Source organism: Camellia sinensis, chromosome 1 (assembly GCF_055761805.1).
Source record: "Camellia sinensis isolate YWXY chromosome 1, ASM5576180v1, whole genome shotgun sequence".
Taxonomy (NCBI): Eukaryota; Viridiplantae; Streptophyta; class Magnoliopsida; order Ericales; family Theaceae; genus Camellia; species Camellia sinensis.
The window spans coordinates 237,066,535-237,079,627 of record NC_138961.1 but is presented as its reverse complement, the minus strand read 5'-3'; the positions used below and the strand labels follow the sequence as shown (position 1 = coordinate 237,079,627).

The 13,093-nt window shown below is 36.2% G+C and overlaps 1 protein-coding gene and 1 pseudogene across 2 annotated transcripts; one reads left to right on the top strand and one right to left on the bottom strand.

Moving 5' to 3' along the window:
* The first annotated feature begins 2,666 nt into the window (after nt 1-2,666).
* Nucleotides 2,667-3,993, top strand: LOC114296524 (uncharacterized; annotated as a pseudogene). The gene has a single exon (XR_014329701.1). The product of XR_014329701.1 is annotated as an uncharacterized LOC114296524 (transcript).
* A 1,105-nt stretch (nt 3,994-5,098) lies between these two features.
* On the bottom strand, nt 5,099-8,682 carry LOC114296541 (early nodulin-like protein 20). Its single transcript, XM_082921077.1, has 3 exons — nt 8,493-8,682; nt 5,313-5,611; nt 5,099-5,158 (listed from the first exon to the last, which is right to left on the bottom strand). The coding sequence occupies exons 1-3, from the start codon at nt 8,680-8,682 to the stop codon at nt 5,099-5,101; spliced, it is 549 nt and encodes a 182-aa protein (XP_082777203.1).
* Nucleotides 8,683-13,093: the final 4,411 nt, after the last annotated feature.

Here is a 13,093-nt window from a genome sequence, read left to right as displayed (position 1 = left end):
TTTTTTAGATTATTTAAATTATTTAAATATTTATTATTTAAATTTTTTGAATATTTATTTTGAAAAAAAATTATTTCCTTTGTAGTATTTTCAATTAAAAATTTGATTAATGTTATTTTCTGTTAATAATAATTTTTTTTAATTGAATTTTAACAAGAATTTGGTTATGAGTGTTGATCAGAATTTTTAGTAGTGTGAAAGTAAAGTGTTTTGTTATAAGTTATAATAATTTAAATTAAGTTTTGAAAATTCTTTCTAAAACTCATAACCGAATAAATTTTCTTACTTCATATGTCAAATCAAACTTTCAAAACTCAATTTCTCACTTAATTCAAAAACTCAATTCAACACTCTATTCAAAAACCATAACCAAACAAATTTTCTACACTCAAATCATAATTCCACAACTGACAAACTCAAAATACAACTCATACTCTCAAATCACATTTACAAAACTCTACCAAACGCAACCGAAATATTTTTGGTTAAAATAAATTTATTTTTTTTGTAGTTAATGATTTTTTTTTATTTTCCATTTTTTTAATTACTAAGGTTGAAAATTTATTTGTTTCATTTTTATTTTAATGAAAAAAAATTATTATTTTTTTATTTCGAAGAAGTAGGGGTAATATTTTAATAAAAAATATTTTTTCACGGCTCATTATTTATTTATTTTTTTGTTACTAAAAACCAGGAACTAATTTTTTGTGGTAGAGGAAAGGGAGCGACAGTGAAAGTGGTGGATAAGAGGTGATGGTCATAGTGGTAGTGGTGGTGGTGGCAGTGACGAAGGAGATTAGTGGTGAAGTTGTGGTAGTGGTAGAGGAGATGGAGTGGCGATGGTGGATGAGAGGTAATGGTAGTAGTAGTGGCAGTAGTGGTGGTGGTCATAGTTTCACCCATTGATTTAAGTATGGTGTTTGTTTTGAGCTTTCAAATCATAATTCTACATCCATTTTTCAAAACTCACTTCAAAATATAATCATTACTTTTCAAAACTCATAACCAAACACATAATTCAAAACTCTTTTCAAAACTTAATTCAAATCAATTTTTAAAATATTTAAATATTTAAATATTTTAAAAATATTTTAATTTTGTGAGAGACAGATAAAGAAGAGAGATAGAGAGAAAGACAGAGTGATGAGCGAGAGAGAGACAAAATGGTTGCTAAAAGTGTATTTTCTTATAGTGGATCGATAAATCGAGAAAGAACTCGATAAATAGAGAAGATGGAAGGGAGAGAGTGAGCAAGGCGAACATAGTGAGGGAGAAATAGACAAATAGACAAGCAGACAGAGAGAGAGAGAAGAGCGATGAGTGAGAGAGAGACAGGGGAAAAGAGAGATAGAGAGAAAAAGAGAGAGAGATAGAGAGATAAAAAAAGAGAGAGAAACAAGAGATGAGCAAGAAATAGACAAAAAGAGAGAGAAATAGAGCGAAAAGAGATGAGTGAGAGAGAGGCACAGAAAAATAAAGAGACAGAGAGAGAAGAGAGATGGGCGAGAGAGATAGAAAGATAAGAGAGAAAGAGAGAGAAAAGAAATGAGAGAGAAGAGAGATGAGCGAGAGGGACAAAGAGAGAAGACCGATGAGAGAGATAGAGAGAAGAGACATATGCGAGAGACACAGAGAGAAAATGAAAGAGAGAAACAGACAGACAGAGAAAGAAGAGTAATGAGTGAAAGAGATAAAGAAAAGAGAGAGAGATAGAGACAGAGAGACATGAAGATGAAAAAATGAATGAAAAGAGAAAATGTTATATCAAAAGAGTAAGACGACATCGTTTTTTTTAATTTTTTTTGCGACAGAAAAATACTGTTGCATTTATTCAAACCAGTTTGTAACTGTATATATATGAAATTGTTTCAAAACCACAATCACTATACTAGGTTAGAGTTTTCCAAAAACTCTTTTGAGAAAATTATACTTTCTTGTTTTCTGTGTTATATTGTTTTTACTGAATTTTTTTAAATATTTTAAGTAATTTTTTTAATTTTTAGACACACCTAACATAAATACACCTAAAAAGTAAAAAAAAAAAAATTGTAAAAAAAATCTTTTAAAAATTCACTAAATACCAAAAATACAAAAAAAATATAATAATTCAATACATTTGTTTTTTGTATTTTTATATATTTACTAATTTTTAAAAATATTTTGTCATAAATGTTTTATTTTTTAAATAAATCTAAGTAAGGTGCATCTAAAAAAAATATTTAAAATTTTAAAAATATTCATTAAAAAAAAAACACGAAAGTCACTTTTTACGACTGTAAAAAATGCCGTCGCGAAAAAAAAGAGTATTTGCGACGGTACAATTTGCCGTCTCAAATATTCCCTTTTTCGTGACGACAAACGGTGCCGTCGCAAATACTCTGTTTTTTTGAGACGACATTTTCTACTGTCGCAAAAAGTGACTTTTTGAGACGACAAATATACCGTCGCAAATAGTTCCGTCTTTTAAGTCCCATTTTCTTGTAGGATATGCTTGTTTTTTTTTTTTTTTTTTTTCATCTCATTAGCGGTGGTTTTTTTTTTTTTTTTTCATCTCATTAGCGGTGGGTTTAGACTCACTAAATTAGTGGCCTCCAGCGTAATTATTTCCCATAAAAGTTCTACACAACTTGTCCAGCAAGAAACTTGCGATAGGGTTTAACCACGACTCCTAAAACCCACTTCTTTCACATCCCAATTCTGAGAAACCACAAGACCCAGTTCCGATCTCTCAAAACAATATGAGTTTCTTCAAAGGAAACTCTCTCAACATGATCCAATCCTTGAAGAACCACATCAAATCGGCCAGCAATCATTGCAGACACCTCTCAACTTCATCATCATCATCATCCTTGATCCTCAAGAAACCACCGCCCTCACTACTCTCCGATTATTATCAATCATCGATCCTCACCCCCTTGGCCGTTCGCAACTTCCATTCCTATAAATACAAGATCAGATCTCCCATGAACTTGGGCATCCAATTCGTCCCGGAAAAGAAGGCCTATATAGTCGAACGATTCGGAAAATTCGTCAAAATTCTAAACCCGGGTCTCCACTTCTTGTTTCCCTTCGTTTACAAAATCCCCTATGTTCACTCCCTCAAAGAACAAGCGATCCCGATCTCCGATCAAACCGCCATAACCAAAGACAACGTGCCGATCACCATCGACGGCGTGCTCTACATCAAGATCATCGATCCAATCTTAGCCTCGTACGGCGTCGAGGACCCGATTAACGCCGTGGTACAGCTCGCGCAGACCACCATGCGAAGCGAGCTTGGAAAAATCACCATGGACAAGACGTTCGAAGAGCGAGACGCGCTCAACAAGTGCATTCTAGATTCGATCAACGATCGGCCTCTGCGTACGGATTGGGGATTGGAGTGTCTCCGATACGAAATCAAGGACGTGAATCCGCCGGAAGGGGTGAAGGAGGCGATGGAGTTGCAGGCCGAGGCGGAGAGGAAGAAGAGGGCTAAAATCCTGACTTCGGAAGGGCAGAGACAAGACGACATTAACATTGCGGATGGGAAGAAGAACGCGGTGATTTTGAGATCCGAAGCCTCCAAGATTGCGCAGGAGAATGTTGGGAAAGGAGAAGCGGAAGCCATTTTTATGAACGCGAAAGCTACTGCGAAAGGGATTCAAGAAGTGTCGAAAGCTATTGAAGAAAGCGGAGGGGTTGAGGCGACGAGTTTGAGCATTGCAGAGCAGTACATTGAAGCGTTTGGTAAGATTTTGAAGCAGAGCACCACCGTGTTGGTTCCTGGCACAGCGGCTGATATTTCCAGCGTAGTAGCTCAGGCGGCCACTATTTACAATAAAGTTTCGGAGACGAAGCGGTTTTGAAGGTGGGTGGGCATCCGAGAAGCTTGGTTGGTAGGATACTAGAATATATTGACATATATTGCATATTAGTTGTTTTCAATTCCTACTTAGGACTAGATTGAATTTGAATGCAATAGTCACGCATGCCATATAAAAATATTTTATGATTGTTTTGGTTATTATGTGATTTGAAAAATTGAACCTTCTAAGACACTCTTTAATAGTTCATATTCTTTCATCAAATTTAAATTTGATGAAAAAATAATATTTTTTTTACTCCAATAATTTTATCAAATTGGTATCATATCGAGAACATTAAAAAAAAATCCACCAAATTGAGAACGTCTAGAGCTTCATTAAATCACTGTTAATAGTCGTTGGATTTCCACCACTGGATGTCCCCGGATGACTAACTCTAGGCCGGTTGATCGACCAACATCCACCCGGTTGACCGACCAACATCCACCCAATCGTCTGATATTTTGATGAAAGGTCAAACTCATTCAAATTTGATGAAAAAAGAAAAGAAGATAAAACCAATGGGGATGCCCTAAGTACCATTGCTATGTCACTTGCAATTTTTGAATTGGGTAATTGGATAAAATGAATTCAGATTTAAATTATCTCTTATCTAATTTGTCAAAATTGGATTAAATTATGTCGGAAACTGATCCTCATCTGGACCGGTTATGTGTTTCATTCACCAATTTAGTTGCAAATTCTGGACAAAAACACTTAATTAACCACATTCTTTACATTAGTCTGCACTGCCGCTTGAGAATCATCCAGACAACAACTTTGTCAAACAATATCATCAACGCAGGAAGGCTCTTGAGAGCCATTTGATCACGCTACAGTAATTTCAACCATTAAATTTTAAATTTGAGTCCCATTCACTTCAATCATGAGAGTTACTTTGGAAAACGAAGAAATTTGTACTGTAGATGGGAGACGTTAATAGTAGAAATAATTCACATTTTAGGATAAAGGAATTTTAGCCCTTCAATTCATCCCCAAAAGAGAGGAAAAAATTGTTAGAGACACCCTTAGGTTTCTTACCCTTTCTTTTTTGGGGTCAATATTATCAGCAAACCAATGCAGTTCATCCTACGTACAATGAACTTTAAAACAAGCCAAGTCAGTCTAGAAATTTTAAAACATTACAACTGTAGCAAGACAATTGTTTCCTCGAACAGCAAACTTGCATATCAGATATAAATTTGCAAGCAACCAAGAAAGGAAAGAGTCACACTTTCATGCTCTCACTATATTTAAGCAACAACTTTCAATTCACCCAATAAATTTTTCACATAATAACCCATTCTTACTACCTGTGATTCACTAACAGAAGAGAAACAAACATACAAACATACCAAAAGTCAGAAGAGAAACAAACACACAAACATACCAAAAGTATGATTTCTATGGTTGTTCGAATGATATTATAATCAGCAGCTAATACAATTTCATAAGTAAGGCACATACCAAAGTAATCCCAAGCACAATGGTTAGGATTATTTGGCTGTCATTGTTCATATAACCACCATTTATGGTTGGAGCAGCTGCCGGAGGAAGTACATACCCTTCCACGTTGATGGCCAGTTTCATACCGTGAAAGCAGTAGCCTCCGCTACTGAGGAAGTAATAAGGCCTCGCTTGTTTGAGCTCAAACACATCCCTCCCGCCCCTTGTAATGTTGGTGATGAAGTTCTGGTCATTGCATTTCTCATAGTTCGTCTTGTTTACCTCCAGCACATTGTAGTAGCGCTTGTCAAACACAAAATCTTACAATGAAATACAAAAAATATTGAAGTTAGAACAATACAGTTTTATCATTAGGAAGAAAACTGAGACTAGCAGAGCAGAATTGACACTGTAACTCAGATTTCTCCACACAAATTAATTCAGCATTCAATTGTCAAAGGAAATCGAATTATTTTAAAGTCACTCACTAATTTGAATTTGTTGCATCCCAAATAATGGTTAGCTGGGAAGCCAAATAGCAGCATAATGTTGCTATTTCCGGCTGGAAAATGATGTGTGCCCAGAAATTCTACCCGAATTTTATCCCGAAGCTTATGTGTATGGTGTCGATTTAAAATTGATAGTGTGGATCATACTCCTAATAAATGTGATTCATAGATGTAATTTTTTTTGGTTACTTTTCTAGATAAGTAGTATTGTTGAGTTCTAGTTAGCTGCCATCTTGTACAGCATGAAGATGTGCTTGATTATTGAGGGTAGTAGTGCTTGATTATTGGGGCTCTGTTTGGTTTAATTTTTGGCATAAGATTTCAAATTTTGAGTTATATTTTGAAAGATAAGTTTCTAAAATGAGATTTGACAAGAAAAAATTTGTTTGATTATGAGTTTTGAAATTGTTTTGGGTTTATTTTTTTAATATTTAAAAGTTTTCTTATTTTTATGTTTTCAGGGAAAATATTTTTTATTTAAAATATTTATTTTTTTAATGTACGTTGTATTTACTACATTTATGCGCTATATTTTTTTTAAATATTTAAAAAATTTAAAAAATTATTTTTTATTTAAAATATATCATTTTTATTTTAAATATTTATTTATTTAAATATTTTAATTTTTTAAATGCTCTAAATATTTTTTTTATTTTAGATATTTAATTTTTTTATTATTTAAAAAAAAAATTGGATCACCCATATATATATATATAAATCATAACAAATTATTTGGTTAATACTCAAAAAAATAACAAAATATGTTTCTTCAAAAATAAAAAATATATATTTAAAGAACAAAATAAAAAAAAATCTTTTGATTTTTTTTTTTTTAAATAGAGTTTTGAAAAGAATTTTTGAATTGAATTCTAAAAAAAAAAAAAATTGGTTATGAATTTTGAAAAGAATTTTGAAATTTTTCGATCCAAATTATGATTTAAAAATCAAACCAAACACTACCTTTGAGTTTTAATGTTACCATTTCACCAAATTCAAAATGAGAAAAGAAGAAACAATGTAAAAAACATGTCCTCTACGGATTGTGATCATCTGCCATTGCTAAATTCCATTATAATCAAGATTAGAGGGTAAAAATGCCAACATCAATTCACTAGTTAGAATTTGGATAACCCCTTACACTATTAATTCATTCTAGCATTATTGTGTATATATATTATTAGCACATGTATTCTCCTTAATACTGACAGTGGGCCTTAAAGAATAGTATGTGGGCCACATATGAAAACTACTAGGAAAAATTACACATTAGTAGGAATTTGAAAAAATATTTACAAATTAATAAAAAAAATATTATAGATTCAATTATTAAAATTTATAAAGTTTTTCATTAATTTGAATTTTTTTTTAGAAAACTACACTCATATGTAGTTTCTCCAAACTACTATTAAGCAGGACCCACTCTTGAAGAGGTGAGACTAATTTTGACAGGTGGAATGTGATATACAAGGGTTTAGCAACGCTTAATTAATAATTAGGATTGATTGTGAATAGAAAAATAATTGAGAGTACTAAAAGTGGTACTCTAATAGCACCACTAATAATGTGGCAATAGATATGTCTTGTTTTGTTTGTTTGTTTTTTTTTTAACATTCTCAATGCATTAGTGCTATTAGTGATCTTTTTTTAATGGTATGAATCATTATTGATTGTGAATATTGCCCATTAGTTAATTAGACTAAATTTGCATATTATAAATTAAAAGAAAAAAGAAGTGACTGCACAAAATACAAAACACAAAACACTTGCTTCTCTTTAAAAAATAAATAAATACACTTTGAACTGGTTTTCATGGTATAACTGAATGCTTTGAACTGGTTTTCATGGTATAACTAATGCCTAAACGTATAACGGTAGTGGTCAGTGGACTGGACGGTATTGTTGGATTTGTGGAGTTTATTATAAATTTTATTTTGATAATTTAAATATTTTAATGTATAAAGTTTGTAGATCACTTCATTCTTATAAAAAAATCACATTGATCGGATATTAATAACTATTCGATCAGATCAGATTTTTATCAATAATTTATTTTAAAAATTATATTTATCATTGACTGAAATTTGAATCAAATAACTATTGATATCCAATCAATGTGATATTTTACAAGCACATTGAAAAATTCGAATTATCGAAACAAAACCCGTAGTGATTCACATATTGAACTGGAGAAAAACCTGGCCCTTAAGGCAGCATTTGAATATTTACCTTACGAAATTAAAGAAAAATTAGAGGAATAAATTCCAATCAAGGAAACAGCAACAAAACCCACCAATTAATCGGAGAGAAGGGTAGCGTTTGTTATCTCAGAAAGTTTTGGAAAAAGGAAAAGCCAGAAGTTTCCTTGTCTGGAAAATTTTCTGAAAAGAGGAGATGAAATGAAATCTAGAGCTTGCGTTCAGGTTTTTACGCTAATTTTAATAGAGGGAACTACACAATGAACTTCAAATCCATTTTCCAAATCATAAATTCCATGATACGAAACTCGCAGATAGAAACATACGAAAACGAGAAATGATGAAACTCAGGCCAAAGTAAAATTAGAACAATCAACTCAATTCAAGCATATAAATTACCAACTTCTAATGCATTCACAAACACATTCATTTTCATCAACACAACAATCAAACATATATATATATAGAGAGAGAGATGGAGAGAGAGAGAGATTTACAAAGCCAATCGCCGACGTAAAATTGCTTATGAATCGACCATTCTGTGTAGTTGAAGTCCTTTGTCCAACCCACTCGTCCTCCCACCGTGAGACGCCGCGGTGGCTGACTCACTGCGCAGGTTAGCATCCCCACCACCACCATCAAAACCGTCGTCCACCATACAGAACCACCTTTCCTCAAACCCTCCATCACTGTCAGATTCTCTCTCTCTCTCTCTCTCTCTCTCTCTGTATAGAATAGAAGCATTTATAGCGCCAAATCAACTTTGGTGAGCACCAGAAAGGATGACCACAGCGCAGACATATCTGTATGTATGTATCTATGTTTGTATTGTGAGGCCATTTTTGGAAATGGAGAGGGTGGCGCATTTGCCAACCCGGCGCACTTTAGCAGTAACTATTTGAGTTGCGCCTGAATTCACGCCAAAGTCGAGAAGTCTTCGCACTCTATACGGGAGTCAGGGCCTTATCACCGTACACGTGTGCAGCTTAACCATTCTGATGAGATTTTGCAGCTCACTTCCCATGCATGATTGATTGATTACATGTACGAATCATGAAGGGCACTAAATTTCAGCCCTATTTTACACCTTTATTACGAATCTACCACTATATACATGCGGTGCATCACACATTCATGCATGAAAAGTACTGCGATAAAATCCGCGTGTTCGAAATTACAACAGTGAGGCAAATATTTTGTACGATGAATTTTTATTTATTCGTTATGCATAGTTTGGGAAGTAACTTTTTTTTTAAGTAATTTTTTATAATTTTTTATTAAAATATTAGGTAAAAAATTAATATATTTAAAAATAAAAATTTGAATTTGGACGAAAAGATGTATGAAAGTAAAAATGAGAAATTTTTTTTACTTTTTTATATGAATTGAATTTTTTTTTAACTTTTTACCCTTTTTAAAAAAAAATTAATTTTTTGTAGCTAAAATATTAACTACCCAAAAGAGGCCTTAATGCTTACTGTACGGGAAAGAAATAATTCTTCTCGTATGATCCTGTTGATCAAGTTTGCGCTCCTCCAAACAATGTTGCTTTGCCACCTGAAAACACAAACGTGAGCTAACCGGCGGGTGTGTGCCGGAAACCCCTCCGATGCCTAAGTCAGCAACTAGAGAATAGACAATAAGCTCTGTGTATTCTAGAGTAAGAATTGGGATACCTGTCTATAGGTCTGGTCATGAGCTTTTATAGACTTTACTTTGGCACAATCCTAGTAGGATTCCAACTCTTCCTATGAGAGTCCTCCTAGGAATCACACACCCTACTCACTACCAACCAAGTGAGATGGTTTTGCACAATCTTAGTAGGACTATACTCTCCTTAACAGAGTCCTCCTAGGAGTCATACTCCTACTCACTACCAACCAAGTGAGATGGTTTACACAATCCCAGTAGGACTCTAACTCTCCTTAGCAGAGTCCTACTAGGAGTCTCATCACTGCAAGCCAAGTGAGATGGCTGAACCTTTTACCTCGGTTATACATTCCTGCTCGAACTGATTTATCTTGGTCCCCTGCCCTTCAGACCGTGTGATCGAAAGCCGATCTAACGGATGCCACCCTGCCGAGCTATACACAGCTCGGCCCTCGCCATTGATGCTACCTCCTTTTAATAAGCTGCTGCAACCACACTGAGCTAAGTTACCTCGGTCACACGCTTAAGTAATGATGTAGATGGCGCCCGGCCGAGTTATACCCTGACCGGCGGCCGAGCTGTACCAAGCCCGACATCCTTTCTCACCAATACCTCAGCTAACCACCAGACCCACTTATTTCGGCTGACATCTTTACCTCGGCTAACATTGCGGTCAGCCAAGTTACTTCGACTCTGTGATACTTTAAGCACTACTATCAGTCTTGACTTCGAGATGACGCCTTGTAGAGCTATCGTCTAGCTCAGTCCTCTTTCTATAGATAACTCGGTCCATAGTTCAGCCCAAACCCAAAATATGAGATGTCTTCTTGGCCTAAGACCGAGCTACACCAGCCCTTATCTCGGCCCATTACGCGGTCCAACTCCCAAAGAAGATTCTTCCTAGCTCGGCCCAATTTGTTTACAAATTACCCTCTCAATTGCCCCTTAATTCCATCTGCGTAGCATGATTGGGATTATTTTTCCTCCAGTCGAGCTAAGAAGTTGTTCGGTTTCACGGCTTGTTCGGTCCCAATAAGCCTTGTCAGTTGCTTAGCATGTCCTTCCACTAATCTGGTATGATGTTATGGCGTGCCCCCAACATCCTTGTTCTCCTTGTTACCATCGTCATGCCAAAAATTTGAATAGCCCTGATTTTTTGTCTTTAACGTATGTATCCTTCGAGTTTGTATACGTCGAGTCGTTCTTTCTGTGTCTTGCCGAACAGACTAACTCGGTTTATATGAACCTTGCCAACCTGTTTTGGCCGAGGTAACCATCATCCCGGCCAAAGAGTTTCAGAAATTTTGTTGGACATACCTGCCAACTTCCTGCAGCCTAGATCCTTATCTCAGCTTAGGAGAAGTAAGTGTTGGTTTTTCCAGTCAATCACTCTTTAGCCGATATCCTTACTTTGGCTAAAGAGTACTAAGTGTTGGTTTAATCCAGTCAACCACTCTTTAGCCGATATACTTACTTCGGCTAAAGAGTACCGAGAGTTGGTTTAATCCAGCCAACCACTCTTTAGCCGATGTCCTTACTTCGGCTGAAGAGTACCAAGAGTTGGTTTAATCCAGCCAACCACTCTTTAGCCCGATGTCCTTACTTCGGCTAAAGAGTACCAAGAGTTGGTTTAATCCAGCCAACCACTCTTTAGCCGATATCCTTACTTCGGCTAAAGAGTACCAAGTGTTGGTTTAATCCAGCCAACCACTCTTTAGCCCGATGTCCTTACTTCGGCTAAAGAGTACCAAGAGTTGGTTTAATCCAGCCAACCACTCTTTAGCCCGATGTCCTTACTTCGGCTAAAGAGTACCAAGAGTTGGTTTAATCCAGCCAACCACTCTTTAGCCGATATACTTACTTCGGTTAAAGAGTACCAAGAGTTGGTTTAATCCGGCCAACCACTCTTTAGCCGATATCCTTACTTCGGCTAAAGAGTACCAAGTGTTGGTTTAATCCAGCCAACCACTCTTTAGCTCGATGTCCTTACTTCGGCTAAAGAGTACCAAGAGTTGGTTTAATCCAGCCAACCACTCTTTAGCCCGATGTCCTTACTTCGGCTAAAGAGTACAAAGAGTTGGTTTAATCCAGCCAACCTCTAAGTTGGTTTTTCCAGCCAACCTAGAGTAAAGTGTTTGGTTATTCCGACCAAACGTCCTGCAGCCTGGATCATTATCCTAGGCTTAGGAGGGGTGTTAGTTTTTCCAGCCAACCTCTAAGTTGGTTATTCCAGCCAACCTAGAGTAAAGTGTTTGGTTATTCCGACCAAATGTCCTGCAGCCTGGATCCTTATCCTGGGCTTAGGAGGGGTGTTGGTTTTTTCAGCCAACCTCTAAGTTGGTTTTTCCAGCCAACCTAGAGTAAAGTGTTTGGTTATTCCGACCAAACGTCCTGCAGCCTGGATCCTTATCTTGGGCTTAGGAGAGGTGTTGGTTTATTCCAGCCAACCTCTAGATTGGTTTTTCCAGCCAACCTAGAATAAAGTGTTTGGTTATTTTGACCAAACGTCCTGCGGCCTGAATCCTTATCCTGGGCTTAGGAGAGCTAAATGTTGGTTATTCCGGCCAACATAGAGCTAAGCGTTTGGTTATTCCTGCCAAACTTCTTGATTGCCCCCCAAGTCGGGCAAAGACTTTTCAGAAAGAGTTGGTCAAACCTGCCAACCCACTTTGCCCCTAGTTAGGCAAAGATTTTTGCGCGGTCGGTCCTACTTGTCAACCGTGTTATCTTTTGCCGAAGATGTTTGCTCGGACATCGTTGTTGTGCCAAACTGTTCCTTGGTGCGTGCCCCATCTTCCTCTACCCTGATGTGTTGGTGCATTCTCTCCATCAAGGCTTCCATAGTAAGGGGCAACATCATTGTCATTGAATCCCTCAACTCAGTTCACGATATTCTACTTCAATCAATTTTACACAATCAAATAGATACTGCTCGTCTTCTATATAATCTCTGAGCTCCTTCAGTTTCTTCAAATACTCTTGCCTTGAAACTTTCTTTATAGCTCCAATGCCATCTTCCTCCAAAGCATTAGACCTCTGAACAGCTTCCTTTTCCTCCCTCTGTGTTAATTTTAGCTCAGCTAGCTTCCTTGTTGCTGCTGCATCCCTCTCTTTGGTCATGCAATTGTTCTTCCTCCGACTCAGAACCATCATCATCATCCTGAGAAGTCCGTCTTTTAACTCGTCTTTCTTCTTCACTGCTCTTCTTTTTCTTCAAATATTCCTTCTCTGTTTTCGTCTTCTTCGACTTTCTCTGCTTCGAATCCTGCTTCTCTGTCTTCCGACTCCTTTTTTCTTCCCTTTGCCTTTTATCTGGCTCTTCATAGACTCTATGTCAATCATCATTCTTCTTATTACTTTGTCTTGCTTCCTTACGTGATCTTCGAGAACCTGTGGATCCATCTTCCGCCTTTGTCTATCAGGGCTTTGAGAGCGGTGTGGACTTGAG

Coding starts and splice junctions, on each gene's coding strand:
- LOC114296541 (XM_082921077.1), bottom strand. CDS start 8,682: ATGGAGGGTTTGAGGAAAGGTGGTTCTGTATGGTGGACGACGGTTTTG. Junction 5,612..8,492: donor TTACGTCGGCGATTGGCTTT/GTAAATCTCTCT, acceptor TTTCATTGTAAG/ATTTTGTGTTTGACAAGCGC. Junction 5,159..5,312: donor TTGTGCTTGGGATTACTTTG/GTATGTGCCTTA, acceptor AGTGAATCACAG/GTAGTAAGAATGGGTTATTA.